Raw genomic sequence first — 18,098 nt, forward strand, 5'->3', positions numbered from 1 at the left:
AACAGAAATATTTCAGCTCCATTTTAATCTTATGGGACCATTGTCACATATGCAGTCTGTCATTGACCAAAAGGTCGTAATTTGACACGTCTGCATATGGGAGATGTGTACAGGTTACATGCGAATACTATGCCATTTTATATAAGGGACTTGAGTATCTGAGGATTTTGGTATCCATGAAGGTCCTGGGGCCAATACCCCACAGATATACACGTGTGTGTGTAAAAAGGAAAAGGAAAAAAGATTGGGGATAATGAAGAAAAATAAGAGTATTTAGTAAATATTTATGTGCTGAATTCTACCAGCCAAATTGTCAATCAAGTACAAAAATAAAATAAAAATATTTCCAGACAATGCAGTCAAGAAAAATGTGTTCTGATTACCCTTCCTGGAAAGCTACTGAGGGAAGTGGGATATTAAAACAAAACAAGTAAACCAAGAAAGTAGATACCATAGGAATCAGGAAACATGGGATTCAACACAAGAAAGATGTGAAGGGAGTCCTCAGAATGATTAAGATAAAAATCTCAGGAGATAGCTGTGTATAAGGCATAGAGAGAAATTACAAAAAGCAAATTCCAGACAAGTGAATATATCAAATACTTACGCAACACTATATATTTTATGTACTCATTTACTATATACTTCATATTCACCCACCCTAATCTAAAATATAAACTCTATGAGGACAGAATTTTGCCATTTTGTTCACTCCTGTATCACCAATATTTACAACGATGCCTCTATCTATTTAGGACTTAATATTTCCTCAATAAATAAAAATGCTCAACTTTAGCGTAATAATCACTAGATGTAAAGTAACTGGCAATAATATCCCCATAGTGTGGGGAGATTTTAACCTCTTATACATTCAGATTTCTGTGGAAACAATTCTGTTCTTACAAAGCAGAATGTAGTTCTAATGCGATTCCTAAACATGAAGAAAAAACTTGAGAAGAATCAGCTGATTCCTATTTCATAAAAATCTCCATTATAACACAAAGATCAACAGATCTTTTAATCTCAAACAGATAATCTCTGTCAAAAAAAACAAAACTTTTATAGTATACAGAGAAAAAAGGATAAAGACTATTTCATTACATTTAATATTTCATCACCTGGTGCTCCACCTCCTGAAGTAAGGATTCCAAAAGTTCTGTTTCTTGGGTTAGAGATGTCTTCTGACCTGATTAAAAATAGTGAATCATCAACACTTGGGCTCATTACTGGTTTAAGAATGAAATTAACTTCCAATGAACATATTTAATAACAAGAAATACACTTCAAGTAAGCAAAAATTCCTCATTACAGCTACCCTAAAAATTCTCATTCAATTTTAAGAGGTTGAATATTATAGTAGCCTTGAAAATGGAACTTCAGAACCAATTCTAATTAGTTTTAGAGAAGATTATCACTCAGACTGAATTCATCTAAGAAATGAAATGTGCAATGACAATATAGTTTAAGCAAAAAATTTACTTTTCTAGATTTTCATATTCCCTTGGGAAGAAGCAATAACATGAATTTCATTCAGTCAGTTATTCTGAGATAATTTTTCACCAAATTTAACTGTGGCTTAAAAGAGAATACAAAGTGGGCCAGATTTTTAGGTTAAATGTCAGCAAAAAGTCTGTCCTGTTTACAAGGACCTGTTTACAAAAAAAAAAAAAAAAATTCCCAGAGAGGTGAATAGTCTCAAAGAGTTGGAGACAGAAAAGGATAAACAAATTATTACTGCCGGGGGTCGATGGCTCATGCCTGTAATCCCAGCACTTTGGGAGGCCAAAGCAAGAGGATAACTTGAGCCTAGGTATTTGAGACCAGCCTAGGCAACACGGTTTAAGACTCAGTCCCTACAAAAAAATTAAAAATTAGCCAGGAGTGGCGGTGCATGCCTGCAGTCCCAGTTACTCAAGAGGCTGAAGCATGAAAATCGCTTGAGTCCAGGTGGTCAAGGCTGCATGTAGTCACGCAGAGAGCCTTGATCGCACCACTGCAGTCCTGCCTGGGCAACAGAGTGAGACCCTGTCTCAAATTACAAACAAAAAAATTATCATTACAGAAATTATCATTACAGAAAAGGAAGAAAATGCTTTACATGTTTTTAAACAAAAAGAAGACAGGTATGCTTGCCAAATCAGACCATTTTCTTTATAAACCCAAAATTTGAAAAACTGGAAGTACATCCATGATGGTAGCAAAAATTTTATCAATCTGTTGTGTTATTTGATAAGAAAAAACATTTAATAGGTAGAACTTTTATTTTATTTATTTATTTTTTGAGATGGGGTTTCACTCTTGTTGCCCAAGCTGGAATGCAATGGCGGCAACTCAGCTCGCCGCAACCTCCGCCTCTCAGGTTCAAGTGTGTCTCCTGCCTCAGCCTCCTGAGTAGCTGGGATTACAGGCATGTGCCACCATGACCGGTTAATTTTGTATTTTTAGTAGAGACGGGGTTTCTCCATGTTGGTCAGGCTGATCTCGAACTCCCAACCTGAGATGATCTGCCTGCCTTGACCTCCCAAAGTGCTGGGATTACAGGCATGAGCCAAGGAGCCCAGCCTTTATTTATTTTTATTTTTATTTTTTTGAGACAGGGTCTGATTCTGTCACCCAGGCTGGATTATAATGGCATGATCTCGGGTCACTGCAACCTCCACCTCTCAGGCTCAAGTGATCCTCCCACCTCAGCCTCCCGAGTAGCTGGGACTACAGGAGCATGCTATTGCACCTCGCTAATTTTTCTTCTTCTTCTTTTTTTTTTTTGGTAGAGATGGGGTTTTGCCACATTGCCCAGGCTGGTCATGAACTCCTGGGCTCAAGAGATCCACCTGCCTCAGCCTAGAACTTTTATTTTTGAAATAAAACTCAGAATTTCTAGATTGCAAAAAGAGTTAAAATAAAGTATTAGCTAGAATCTAATATTATCAGACATAAATTCTACTATCTCCACATCCCACAATCCTAAAACATTAGCCTATGGACCACATTACAGTACATAATTAAACTTAAAAATGAGCGGCAGAGGCCGGGCGTGGTGGCTCACGCCTGTAATCCTAGCACTTTGGGAGGCCAAGGCAGGCGGATCACAAAGTCAGGAGTTTAAGACCAGCCTGGCCAATATGGTAAAACCTTGCTTCTACTAAAACTACAAAAATTAGCAGGGTGTGGTGGCACACGTCTGTAGTTCCAGCTACTTGGGAGGCTGAAGCAGAAGAATCACTTGAACCTGGGAAGCAGAGGTTGCAGTGAGCTGAGCTCTTGCCACTGCACTCCAGCCTGGGCAACAGAGTGAGACTCCATCTCAAAAAAAAAAAAAAAAAAAAAAAAAATTAGTGGCAGAGGCCAGGTGTCGTGGCTCACACGTGTAATCCCAGCACTTTGGGAGGTGGAGGCAGGTGGATCACTTGAGGTCAGGAGTTCAACACCAGCCTGGCCAATATGGTGAAATCCCCATCTCTACTAAAAATACAAAAAATTAGCCGGGGATGGTGGCGCATGCCTGTAGTCCCAGCTACTCAGGAGGCTGAGGCAGGAGAATTGCTTGAACCTGGGAGGCGGAGGTTGCAGTGAGCTGAGATAGTGTCACTGTACTCCAGCCTGGATGACAGAGCGACACTCCGTCTCAATAATAATAATAATAATAAATTAGTGGCAGATATTACAGTATGAATTAAAAATCTGAGGCTTATGAGACTATTCTGAAGATATACTAACCCTGAAAATATCCTTTTCCCCACCTCTTATCCTTAGAAAGAATCCTATTTAATCATAAAAGCTATCTTGGAAATCACAAATTATAATTTTTCATAATGAAAAATAATTTGCAAGCCACAAAAGCAGGGCAAGTTCAGTTATTGTAAAGGGAAGTTATTTCACGGAGTTATACAGGTAGCAAAATTAATAAACTTAAGAGATCTGTACTGTGGTATTATTTAACTTTTAGTTGATTCAATTAAATGAATGAAGCAATGAACAAATTCACTCAAGAAAAACAACACCATATGCAAATATGTATCTGAGGCCGGGCGCGGTGGCTCAAGCCTGTAATCCTAGCACTTTGGGAGGCCGAGACGGGTGGATCACGAGGTCAGGAGATCGAGACCATCCCGGCTAACACCGTGAAACCCCATCTCTACTAAAAAATACAAAAAACTAGCCGGGCGTGGTGGCGGGCGCCTGTAGTCCCAGCTACTCGGGAGGCTGAGGCAGGAGAATGACGTAAACCCGGGAGGCGGAGCTTGCAGTGAGCTGAGATCCGGCCACTGCACTCCAGCCTGGGCGATAGAGCAAAACTCCGTCTCAAAAAAAAAAAAAAAAAAAAAAATGTATTTGGCTACTACTGAAGATTGCATCAACAGTTAAGATCCCCTCAATTTAAAAGTCCTAATATGTATCAACATCCAGCACTCTACATGGCTTAATGAACTTAAAGGGATCTCAAATATTATCTAAAGTTCTGAAAAACTAAGATCACCTACATGTATGACTGCAACTGAGGACCTAAGCACAATTATGATTTTCATTTACATAAAATCTTTAAGTGGCATTGTGACCGGTATAATCAATACCTACAGGTTTTGTCTAATTGCTTGGTCTGTGGGAAAAAAACTAAAAATCAGATATTAAATAGTATAGTATTATAATAGAAAAGCAATTTATGAAATGATATACAAATATACAAACTCAAAGATATTTACATCTCGTTTTTTAAAAGTTAAAAATAAAATGGATAAAATCATTATTTTGGATGACACAAAGACGTGGCTAAAATCTTGGGAGAATCAAGACAGCCAAAAAAAAAATTCTTTGTTCACACCTTATTTAAAGTATATATATTTCACTTTGGACTATGCTAAAAAAAATGCAAAGCTGGTTTTAGTCAGCAAAACACTGGAAAGACTAAGATCACCAAAACAAATCAAACAAAACTATAGCATTGGATCAAATTCTTACTTAAATTTTAAGTTTAATACCAGGCTCCACAATCAAAGAAGAATGAAAGAATCTTTGAAAAGCAAAAGATCACCAATAAGTATAATTAAACATATGTAAAATGAACCCTACTAGAAATCAAAAGCTGAGACTTTAAATCTCTAAGAGAAAACTGTCAGGGGATGACGCTGGTATTTACAAATGTCAGTTTCTTCATCCTCAATGAAAATGGATGGAAAGGATATGGAACATTAGTAGAAGGAATTCTGTTAGATTTGGAGAAAAAGCTACCTAACAATAATGCCCAGTGGCCATTAGGATTTTCATCCAAATGGCTATGAAAACTTGGATTGTCATCCAAATGGCTATGAAAACTTTTATCTCCTACCATTTCTAAATACAAGTCAAATATTTATCTGTCTAAACTTTAACAACATGGAGTTGCCTAAAATCTCAAGATTCCTCCCTAGGATCACCACCCTTACTCTTCAAAGACTAAATCTCAAAGAAGCTGAAAGCACCAGGTACCCCAGCAGCATACAAAAACACTTACCCATCAGTGTTATAAGTTTATTCTTCAGCTGTGTGTCTAACCGTGCAATCATCATCTCCACTGCATTCCTAATTTCCCGAACACGCTCATCTTTTGCATTTCTTACAGCTTCTACGTTCCTTTCCTAGAAGATAAACAGGTAAGAATAATTTTAATTGGGTAGATTTTAAAAACAGAAGCACCACATTATAATATTGCCAAGAATAGATAATAGGAAAAAGGTAGAGGAAGGTCAAATGGAAATGACCCAACTCGCTTATATTTCAACATGGCAGACTTGCAATCAAAAACACAAATTTTCTGCATAAAGAATGTTACAAATGATCACTTGGTTCTTGATTCCCAAAGGGGTAAAACAAAGAAGGCATTTGTTTTTAATTTAGCATATGGTCCACAAACTTCATTTTAAGTTAGGAAACGGTCCATAAATCTCACTTATGACTGTCATTCTGCCAACTTGAAACAAAACGTATTCTAAAAATATGCTTAGTATTTCATTCTTTGGGGCTTATCACACTTTTTCACAGAAATAACATTATACATAGCCCACTAAAGCTGTTTGACCTATACAATATCTAAAGAGTAATGTTAAATATTACACTTTCAACTCTGCGGAGTTCTAAATCAGGACATCACAAATAGTTCATTGCTTAGCAAAAGAAACTCACCCAAAAGCTGGAGATCCAAAGAGTGTATAACTTAATGAATGACTGTAAAAGTCAATATTGATTCTGTTTAGAAGTCAATTATTAGGGCCAGGCACAGTGGCTCACGCCTGTAATCCTAGCACTTTGGGAGGCCAAGGCAGGTGGATCATGAGGGCAGGAGTTTGAAACCAGCCTGGCCAATATGGTGAAACCCTGTCTCTACTAAAAATACAAAAATTAGCCAGGCATGGTCTCAGGTACCTGTAATCCCAGCCACTGGGGCAGGTGAGGCAGAAGAATCACTTGAGCCCGGGAGGTGGAGGGTGCAGTGAGCTGAGATCTTGACACTGCACTCCAGCCTGGGGGACAAGAGTGAAACTCTGTCTCAAAAAAAAGAAAAAATAATTATTGACTCTGTAACAAATGGACTTTTTAAATTCACCGATTTTCTAATTCTGCATAAGTGGTAATTCTCTGACTCCAAATGCTTCCTTACAAGCCAGGGGTTTTGTATGGAAATTTCTCAGTTACTCTGAAATTTATGGGATTTGACTATAGGTACAGCCTATCAGATTTGCTAATCTTGAAAATCTTGATTTCAACATCTGATTAACTTATATTATATAAATATATTATTATACATTACAGATTAAAAACAAAATAATAATATTTTAGTAGTAGTCTTACCACTTCTTGAACTAAGCTGATCAGTTCCATGAGACGCCGACGAAGTTTGGCTACCTCTTCATTCACTTTAGTGACATGTTGCTCATAAATTTCTGCCAAAGGTTTAAAGGTATGTCCGCCATGCTATTTAAATTAGAGTAGCTTTAGAATACTTTCACATATCTCATCTGCATTTACATTCCTGTGTAACACTCTATGGACACTAATAAACTGGTAAATATTTCAAATGAACTTTATCTTATTAGCTAATTAATTTTGTTGAAGCAGGCCAGTGCCTGCTTAAAATCACTTAGTCCATGCAGGAACTCTTTCAAGATTGTAAATAAAGGGCTTTAGCAAAATACTCATTTAACTAGAAATTAACTTATTAAAAAGAACCAAAATCTTTAGCCACAGCCCAAATCAACTGCTACAACCTTATCAGTCACTCACTCTTCTCTAAGGCAACACTAGTTTTCTTCCATGTCCTCAAACTTCTTTATACCAGGACTTTACAAAAATTACTCCCTCTTATTAAAAAATAATTCTCAGCTGGGGGGAGTGGCTCATGCCTATAATCCCGGTACTTTGGGAGGCCAAGGAGGGCAGATCGCTTGAACCAAGGAATTCAATACTGGCCTGGCCAACATGGCGAAAACACATCTCTACTGAAATACAAAAAGTAGCCACGCATGGTGGCACACACCTGTAATCGCAGCTACTCAAGAGGCTGAGACATGAGAATTGCTTGAACCTGGGAGGCAGAGCTCACAGTGAGCTGTGATCGGGTCACTGTACTCCAGCCCAGGTGACAGAGAGAGACTCTATACCAAAAAATTATAATAATTTTTTAAAAACAAAAACCAAAAATAATAGTAATAATGCCAGGCACAGTGGCTCATGCCTGCAATACTAGCAATTTGGGAGGTTGAGGCAGGTGGATTACCTGAGGTCACGAGTTCGAGACCAGCCTGGCCAATATGGTGAAACCCCATCTCTACTAAAAAATATAAAAATCAGCTGGGCATGGTGGCACACGCCTGTAATCCCAGCTACTCAGGAGGCTGAGGCTGGAGAACCACTTGAACTCAGGAGGCGGAGGTTGGAGTGAGCTGAGATCATGCCACTGCACTCCAGCCTGGGTGACAGAGTGAGACTCTGTCTCGAAAAAACAAAACAAAGCAAATAATAATAATTCTCCATCTTCCCTCTCCCATCTTATTTGTCTTAATCCTACTCATCCTTTGCAGCTTAGCTCAGATTTACAGGATTAGCTGCTATAGTTATGCATCTTCATCAGCTCTCTGTATTTATTCCTCCAATTTATCACACCAATTAAATATGTAATTAATTGTTTGATATGTTCATCACCAAATCCCTAGTCTTTACCACAGCTGAATTAGAAAGACACTCGAAGAAAAAGCCCAGGATACAAAATTAACAAAAGCAATGAACCCATTTTCCATCCCACAGAATTGCTACAGAGATAGAAGGGGAGTTCTGTAGTAACCTCACAAATTCAGTTGCATTCAACTCAAAGAACAATTTTTATAGCTAACTACTTAAAAATAAGTTTGATTGGTAACCAGAATTATTAAATTTTTAATATAAGAAGCCTCCTATAAGTTCTTACTAGAATTGTCTTATTTAGCCAAAGTATCCCATTATTATCTCCAAAAAAGATGTAGATTTTTACATGTTCACTTTAAGTATAGAAAAAAAGTCTCTACTTATTCTCTTACAAAAGCTATGTATTTAAAGTATGAAATGTAAGAACTTCTTAATTTTTTCTAGTCAGCGCATTAATATTCAAATTCTCACAGAAAGCTCTCTGAATTGAGTTCTACTCAACCAATCTGGCCTGTCACTTTCTTGGTAAAACATACTGACTGATGTCCACAGAACGATCGATTCTCATGGCAACTCTAGATACCTACCCACTTCCATTTCCCTCATCACTTATTTTTCCTCACTAAGAATCTATTGTATTTATTCTCAACCTATTTATGCCAATTGTACTTAATATTGTAAGGAGATCATTTAATTAAGTATTCAGAGGCCAGGCACGGTGGCTCACGCCTGTAATCCCAGCACTTTGGGAGGCTGAGGCAGGTGGATCACCTGAGGTCGGGAGTTCAAGACTAGCCTGACCAACATGGAGAAACCCTGTCTCTACTGAAAATACAAAATTAGCCAGGCGTGGTGATGGCACATGCCTGTAATCCCAGCTACTAGGGAGGCTGAGGCAGGAGAATCACTTGAACCCGGGAGGCAAAGGTTGTGGTGAGTCGAGATCCCGCCATTGCACTCCAGCCTCGGCAATGAGTGCGAAATTTTTTCTCAAGGAAAAAAAAAAAGTATTCAGTAAACAACAGAACATGACTTTAAAATAAAAAAGCTGCTTCTAAGAAAACTAACTTCAATGCTTCAAGCTCAATAATGGCAGACTGTCTTTAAAAACTGCTCTTGAATCCAATTGGAAAAAAGAATCTAAAAAACAAAAAATAATTATAAGATCTAGATATGTGCATTCATGTTGTTTCACAAGTGTCTAAGTTCTTGCTCCATTTTAAAGGAACTAAAATTGGAAACCCTGGCTAGTACATCGATCAACTGACCTTTAATGAAAAAAGTGATCTGGATCCTACAACAAAAAGATTTGCAAATGAATAGAGGATATGTTGCATAGGTGTTAGAGGTTAAAATATTTATGTAAGAGGTCCATGTCCTACATTAAACCGCACAAACAAGATTCTCTGGAATAAAAGTACAATACCTTTAATAAAGCATCTATAGAGCACGAGAGCACAATGAAACTATTTTCTATCTGAATAAGTATTTCAGTGCCTTCTAGTCTCTAACTAAAAAAAAATACTGAATTTGTTCTGCTCACCATTCCTCCCCAAAGTGCACACTGATGGCAGATACACTTCTTACAAGTCCAGCAAAATACACTAAGTTTTTCATGGTGATTTTCACATCTATACATTATGAAAAGAAAATAAAGTTATAAATTAAATAAAATTGGAACATTATCACCTCCACAAATTCTTAAGCTTGAGCAAACAGGTCAATTTTAAATGATTATGTCTCAAGAAACAGTATAAAATGTACTCCATGGCTTCTGTAAAGTAAGCTAAAGAAGTTTATGTCGACAATTTTTTTAAAGTACTGTTTTCATTGATCTGGACGTTATAATCACATGCAAAATACAGATTTGCTTCTTAAAGACAGCATATATATTGCATCATTTCCAAGCAGCACTACAGATGATAAATTCTATTGTACTACTACATTTTGGGCATGTGCTTAATAATATTGATTATGCATTTACACCTACATGAGCATGCACAAGTACTTTTCCTACATGTGGTCAATGATAACAATAATCAAGACACATGATTAACTGCACGATTTAATACTAGACCCTCACGGAAAATGAACAACTCAATTTTAAACTTTCTTTTAAACTGGATATTCACATGAAAAACAATAAAATTAGACTCTGTTATGGACTGACTATGTTCCCCCTCAAATTCATAGGGTAAAGCCTTAACCCCCAGTGTGAATGTATTTGCTGACAGAGCCTTTAAGAAGGTAACTAAGGTTAAGTAAGGATCATAAGGGCAGGACCCAAATCCAACAGCACTGGTGTCCTTCATAAGAGGAGGAGACACCAGGCGTGCACATGCACATAGCAAAGATCATGTGAGGACAGAGCTAGGGGGTGGCCATCTACAAGTCAGGGAGAAAGGGAGGCCTCACCAGAAACCAACACTGCCAGCATTTAATCTGGGACTTAACACCTATCAGAACTGTGAGAAAATAAATTTCTATTGTTTAAGCTACTCAGAAGTATTGTTATAGAAGACCTAGCAGACTAACACAGACCCTTACTTTACATCATATACACAAATAAACTACAGGCCAGGTGTGGTGGTGGCTCATGCCTGTAATCCCAGCACTTTGAGAGACAAAGGCGGGTGGATCACTTGAGGCTAGGAGTTTGAGAACAGGCTGGCCAAAATAGTGAAAACTCCTTCTCTACTAGAAACACAAAAAATTAGCTGGGCGTGGTGGTGCACGCCTGTAATCCCAGCTACACAGAAGGCTGAGGCACGAGAATCGCTTGAACCCGGGAGGCAGAGGTTGCAGTGAGCTGATAATCACACCACTGCACTCCAGCCTGGGCAACAGAGCAAGACTCTGCCTCAAAAAAAAAAAAAAAAAAAAAAAAAGAGAGAGAGAGAAAAGAATGAAGGTTTAATATCCAGGATATATAAATAACACCTATAATTCAACAAATACATTTTAAAAACTCCCATTTAAACATGAGCAAAAGATCTCCAGTAAGCATATGAAAAGGTGCTCATCACTACTAATCATTACAGAAATGTGAATCCTAACCTCATACCATATTAGGATGGTTGCTATTAAAAAAAAAAAAAAAAAAAAAAAAAAGCAAGTGTTGGCCAGGATGTGGAGAAACTGGAACCCTTGTGCACTGTTGGTGGGACTGTAAAATGGTACAGTCACTATGGAAAACAGTATGGAGATTCCTTAAAAACTTAAATTAGGCCCGGCGCGGTGGCTCAAGCCTGTAATCCCAGCACTTTGGGAGGCCGAGACGGGCAGATCACGAGGTCAGGAGATCGAGACCATCCTGGCTCACATGGTGAAACCCCGTCTCTACTAAAAAATACCAAAAAACTAGCCGGGCGAGGTGGGCACCTGTAGTCCCAGCTACTTGGGAGGCTGAGGCAGGAGAATGGCATAAACCCGGGAGGCGGAGCTTGCGATGAGCTGAGATCAGGCCACTGCACTCCAGCCCGGGCGACAGAGCGAGACTCCGTCTCCAAAAAAAAAAAAAAAAAACTTAAATTAAAAACAGAATTACCACATGATCTAGCAATGCTACTTCTGATTATATAACCAAAAGAACTGAAAGCAGAGTCTCAAAGACATGAACATCCATGTTCATAGCAGCATTATTCACTACAGCTCAAAGGTGGAAGCAACGCCATTTTCACTGACAGATGAATGGATAAACAAAATGTGACATATACATACAATATAATATTACTCAGCCTTAAAAAGGTAGGAAATTTTGACACATGGATGAACCTTGAGGACATTATGCTAAGTAAAATAAACCAGTTACAAAAAGATAGGTACTGTACGGTTTTACTTATATGCGGTATCTAGAGTACTCAAATTGATAGAAACAGAAAGTACAGCCGGGCGCGGTGGCTCAAGCCTGTAATCCCAGCACTTTGGGAGGCCGAGACAGGCAGATCACAAGGTCAGGAGATCGAGACCATCCTGGCTAACCCGGTGAAACCCCATCTCTACTAAAAAATACAAAAAACTAGCTGGGCGAGGTGGCGGGCGCCTATAGTCCCAGCTACTCAGGAGGCTGAGGCAGGAGAATGGCGTGAACCCGAAAGGCGGAGCTTGCAGTGAGCTGAGATCCAGCCACTGTACTCCAGTTTGGGCGACAGAGCGAGACTTCATCTCAAAAAAAAAAAAGAAACAGAAAGTACAATGGTGGCTGCCAGGGGCTGGTGGGAAGAGGGAATGGGGAGTGGTTTAATGGGTACAGTTTCAGATTTGCAAGTTTAAAACGTTCTGGAGATTGGTTGAACATGTGAACATGCTTAACATAACTGAACTGTACATTTAAAAATGATTAAGACGGTAATTTTATGTATATTTTACCATAATTAAAATGTTTTAAGTATTCTCTTGTTTATAAAGTAGACACACTCTTGCAATTTTTTTTTTTGAGACGGAGTCCAGCTCTGTCATCCAGGCTGGAATGCAGTGGCGCGATCTTGGCCCACTACAATCTACACCTTCTGGGTTCAAGCAATTCTTGCTGCCTCAGCCTACCAAGTAGCTGGGATTACAGGCGCCCACCACCACGCTCAGCTATTTTTTGTATTCTTAGTACAGACAGGGTTTCACCATGTTGGCCAGGCTGGTCTTGAACTCCTGACCTTAGGTGATCCACCTGCCTCGGTCTCTCAAAGTGCTGGGATTACAAGCATGAGCCACTGCGCCTGACCCACTCACGCATTTTTAAAAAAGCATTTCATTGATGAAGGACACCGATCTTAGAGAAAATACTTACATAGGTTTATATTTTATATTTCTAATTCATAAGTAATCAGAATATCAAATGGGAAATTAATAAAGGTTAGAAAAAATATATCAGATACTGTTTGGAAGCTCACTTAGCAAGACTTCCAAAATACCACATTTATAATATAGCTTTTACAATATAGAATCAACAGCCTGTATTCACCTGCAAAAAGGGAAGGCCAGTAGGCATCAAACGGCAAATAAGAAAGACTAGCAGGTTAGCAAACTGTAGCAGTCCATTCCTTTTGAGGCTCTAATAGAACAGGCCCAACAAGAGGTAAAAGGTCTTTCCAAATAGTAATACCCACCACTTCAGAGGAAAAACAGCTAAGTGTTCACCTAAGAAATGTGTTATTATATAGAAATTAAATAACTACTTTTGGTGAGACCTCCACAATGCTACAAATGACAGAATTCTTTAAAAGTCCAGTTAAACTGAATAGTAGCTTTTTAGTTTTAGTTTTTTTTTTTTTTTTTGGGAGATGGAGTCTTGCTCTGTCACCCACGCTGGAGTGCAATGACACCATCTCAGCTCACTACAACCTATGCCTCCTGGGCTCAAGTGATTCTCCTGCCTCAGCCTGCCAAGTAGCTGGGATTACAGGCGTCCACCACCACACCCAGCTAATTTTTGTATTTTTAGTAGGGACGAGGTTCTCCATGTTGGCCAGGCTGGTCTTGAACTCCTGACCTCAGGTAATCCACCCGTCTCGGCTTCCCAAAGTGCTAGGATTATAGGCATGAGCCACCACACCCGCCCAAATAATAGGTTTTAATTCTGATTATGCATTAATGTGTTATACTACCATAATTAAGTCTCTTTTTTTTCTTTTTCTTTTTTTAAGAGATGGGGGTCTTGCTATGTTACCTAAGCCATCCTCTGGGCTCAAGAGATCCTCCTGCCTGAGCCTCCCAAGTAGCTGAGACTATAGGTGCACACCACCATGCCCTGTTCTCTTATTTCTATGGTTCTAGTTCCTCAGTATAATGAAAAAACAGATAAAATTTTTTCTAACGACCTGTGAGGTTTCAACCTCTTGCTTTACCATGTTGTGACTCTACAGAAAGTGACCAGGTTTTAATTCTAAACATTCAAGGGTCCTGGAATCTCACCTAATTCAAGTTATTTTATTATTGCTGGACAGTGAAGCCTTACAATTAACCATGTTGTAGCTTCTTCATCTATAAAAACAAATCACTGCCACATCATTCTTTCCTTTCTTTATCTGCTCCCCATAACAACTCTCCAGATATATTCAAAATTCTTCAATCATGGAACATAAGACCATTTATTCATTCTTGTCCCTTAAATGACTTAACACAGTATTATCACTGTGTCCCCATTAAACAGTTAACAGAAATCATGTCTCATTTACCTCTGTATGCCCATCATCTAGCAAAGCACTTTCTGTATGGGGGGAGGGGAGGGCAAGGAGTGGCTGTGTATATACATGGCATGAAATAACCGTTGTTAAATAAACATAATAAGAATATGTTACTTAACGGCATCAGCACGATTGAAAGAATTAAAAACTTAAGAAATTTAACACTACTTATTCATAAATAACTAAATGGCAACTACCAATATAGTGTCATTAAACAACACAAAGGCAAAATCCATTCCATATTGAACAAAGAAATTGAGGACATACTTGTCCTTTTCATTTTCTTCATGTTTGGTGAGACTGCAGAGTTGAAGAGTATCAAGCTGTTGTGTTACTTCTTCTGCCCAACGACAATTTACTAGTTCTCGTAGCTGGAGTGGAGCACTGGGGAGAAAATCCATACACATACACTAATTCATGAATTTCAGATTATTTTATAAAATAAAACACATCTCTCAAAATAGAGAGCACAATAATACTCATACCATAACACTATTTTTTTTTAAGAGATAGAGTTTCACTCTATGACCCAGGGTGGAATGCAGTGGCATACATGATCATGGTTCACTGCAGCCTTGACCTCCTGGGCTCAAGCGATCCTCCTGCCTCAGCCTCCTGAGTGGCTGGGACTACAGCAGCACACCATCAAATCCAGGTAATTTTAAAATTTTTTGTAAAGACAGGGATCTCGCTATATTTCCCAGGCTGGTCTTGAACTCCTGGCCTCCAGTGATCCTCCCAAAGTACTGGGATTACAGGTATGAGCCACTACCTGGCCCCATAACACTATTAAAACTAAAAAAAAAAAAAAAAAAAAAAAAGAAAAAAGAAAAAAGAAAAAGACAAAATGAAAAATACTCTTTGCAACTTATTTTCACCATATTAACATGTCATTTACAAAAACAAACAAAAAAACTAAACAAAAACATATGATTCAGAATATGGACTGAATTCTCAACTTCTGAGTCTAACACTGTACTGTTGGCATGGTGGCTCATGCCTGTAATCCCAGCACCTTGGGAGGCTGAGGCAGGTAGATTGCTTGAACTGAGGTGTTCGAGACCAGCCTGGACAACATGATGAAACCCTGTCTCTACAAAAAATTAGCCAAGCGTGGTGGCATGTGCCTATAGTCCCAGCTACCTGTGAAGCTGAGGTAGGAGGACCACCTGAGCCAGGGAGATTGAGGATGCAGTGAGCCAAGATTGCGCCACTGCACCCCAGCCTGGAGAAAGAGATCGACAACCACACGTAGCTAGTGGCTACCATACTGGACAGTGTAGACATAGAACACTTTCATCATTATAAAAAGTTCTACTTGATAGTGCTGGTCTTATAAGATAATATAAGAAAGGTGGGACCAGGCACACTGGTTCACACCTACAATCCTAGCATTTTGGGCGGTCAAGGTGGTAGGATCCCTTGAGCCCAGGAAGTCAAGACCAGTTTGGCAAACACAGTGACATCTCATCTCTACAAAAAATAAACAAAATTAGCTTGGCATGGTAGCACACACCAGTGGTCCCAGTTAGGAGGGAGGTTGAGGTAGGAGGATCACCTGAGCCCAGGAGGTCGAGGCTGCAGTGAGCTGAGATCGCGCCACTGCACTCCAGCCTGGACAACAGAGCGAGACTCTGTCTCAAAAAAAAAAAAAAGTAAAGAAAAGTGAATACAAAACGAAAAAATGGGCAACAGATGGCACTCCAGCATTATTTTTTGAAACCAAAAGTAGAGATAACCTAAATGTCTCTCAATATGGGGATAAATAAATCAAGATATAGTCATAACATTGATTAGTCACTTTTAAAAAAAATGACTTATATATACATACAATCAAGAAAAGATACCTACCATATTTTACATGAAAAAGCAAACTGCAAAATAATATTATATCATTGGGACATTTTAAGAAAAAGCATATGGGAATCAAATACGCATGTATTTAAATATAGGCACAATTATACTGGATTAGGGCATTACAAAATACATGCACAAAAAACAGTCTAGAAGAATAGATACCAAACCCAACAATTTCTTTTGCAAGTGTTATTAAGTGAGAAGACAGGGCAGGGAGTATCAGAATCAGAAGCCTTTTTATTTTATATTTATCTCTACCATATGGATTTTTTTTTTTTTTTTTTTGAGACAGACTCTCGCTCTGTCACTCAGGCTGGCGTACAATGGCACGATGTTGGCTCAAGTGCAGCAGTGCGATCTCAGCTCACTCCAACCTCCACCTCCTAGGTTCAAGTGATTCTCACGTTTCAGCCTCCTGAGTAGCTGGGACTATAGGTGCGTGCCACCACGCCCGGCTAATTTCTGTATTTTTAGTAGAGACAAGGTTTCACTATGTTGGCCAGGCTGGTCTCGAATTCCCGACCTCAGGTTATCCAGCCACCTTGGCCTCCCAAAGTGCTGGGATTACAGGTATGAGCCACTGTGCCCGGCCAAACTATCTGGATTTTTTTAACCAGAAACATTAAAATTTTTTGCTTAATTATAAAAGGTAAGTTATGGCTTAACTATCTGGATTTTTTAACCAGAAACATGAAAAATGTGTTGCTTAATTATGAAAGGTAAATTAAGAACTTACACAAGTATTTTCTAAGAGCGGCAGAGTACAACATAGTAAACATAATTTTAAGTCACATGAATTAGTCCCTGCATTTCTTTTTCTAGTCAGATTGCTTATTTCTACCCAACTATCTTCAAGAAGAAGAGAAATGGGCTGACTGCAGGAAAACTGCCTTTCTGAATCCCAAGGCACATTCTGACCTTACTATTTTGCAAATTCACAAATAATCACAGCGAAACACTTACCGGCAATGAGGACATTGAGCTCTCTGCTCTGTCAGCCAGCGCTAAGGGGTCAAAAGATTAGATTTTGATTAGCAAACACCATTACTTTATTTACATATATATATAAAATAATACAAATCTAATGAGTTTTAAGCACTCTCTAGTGCTTAATTTTAAAGATACTTACAGAAATAACAGGCAATCTACTGTCTCCTTCACACTGTCATCCTCACAGGGATAAACTTTTAAAGGGACAGAACTCAATGCAAAATAGCTGTTAAAAGGCTACTCTCACATAGGAAAAGGAACGATTCCAGGACTAGCTGATTCTCACAGGGAACGTGCATATAATCTTACTATTGCCTTATAATAATGACTGCCTCCTTTGCACTCAAAAATAAACCATAGTGATGACTTATTTCTATCTAGTTTACTACTGAATTTATTTTTTGAAAAGCTAATTCAAAAAAAGGGAAGCTAATTCTGAGTTACATACATTATAGACATGTAAATTAAACCTTAAAAAATGAATAAGCAATAGAGCACAACTTTTAAGTCTTAAAACAGTTTCATAGGGCCAGGCGCGGTGTCTCATGCCTGTAATCCCAGCACTTTGGGAGGCCAAGCTGGGCAGATAGCCTGAGATCAGCAGATGGAGACCAGCCTGGTCAACATGGTGAAACCCTGTCTCTACTAAAAATACAAAAATTAGCCAGGAATGGTGGCAGGTGCCTGTAATCCCAGCTACTCAGGAGGCTGAGGCAGGAGAATCGCTTGAACCAGGGAGGCGGAGGTTGCAGTGAGCTGAGATCCTGCCACTGCACTCTAGCCTGGGCAACAGAGCAAGACTCTGTCTCAAAACAAAACAAAACAAAAAATACGGTTTCATAGTTCAGTAATTGAAGCTTCTAGATATCTTGGTTTCCTCATAATTACAAAAAGGTTTTAGAAGAGAATAATGTCTCTACT

General features: G+C 38.8%; 1 protein-coding gene across 9 annotated transcripts in view; it reads right to left on the minus strand.

Annotated features, from left to right (window-relative positions):
* Nucleotides 1–18,098, minus strand: part of TRIM37 (tripartite motif containing 37) — a 128,095-nt gene that overhangs the window by 93,804 nt on the left and 16,193 nt on the right. For 8 of the 9 annotated variants that reach the window (XM_033183683.1, XM_033183685.1, XM_033183681.1 and 5 more), the window contains 6 exons: nt 17,151–17,191; nt 14,598–14,714; nt 9,695–9,782; nt 6,823–6,945; nt 5,489–5,612; nt 1,119–1,186 (listed from right to left, as the gene is read on the minus strand). In XM_033183683.1, the coding sequence (XP_033039574.1) occupies nt 1,119–1,186; nt 5,489–5,612; nt 6,823–6,945; nt 9,695–9,782; nt 14,598–14,714; nt 17,151–17,191 (561 nt within the window). Of the gene's footprint in view, nt 1–1,101; nt 1,187–5,488; nt 5,613–6,822; nt 6,946–9,694; nt 9,783–14,597; nt 14,715–17,150; nt 17,192–18,098 lie in introns of all 9 variants that reach the window. The other variant, XM_033183686.1, reaches the window with a different exon arrangement.

This window comes from Trachypithecus francoisi, unplaced genomic scaffold (genome assembly GCF_009764315.1).
Source record: "Trachypithecus francoisi isolate TF-2019V2 unplaced genomic scaffold, Tfra_2.0 Lachesis_group20, whole genome shotgun sequence".
NCBI classification, from domain to species: Eukaryota; Metazoa; Chordata; class Mammalia; order Primates; family Cercopithecidae; genus Trachypithecus; species Trachypithecus francoisi.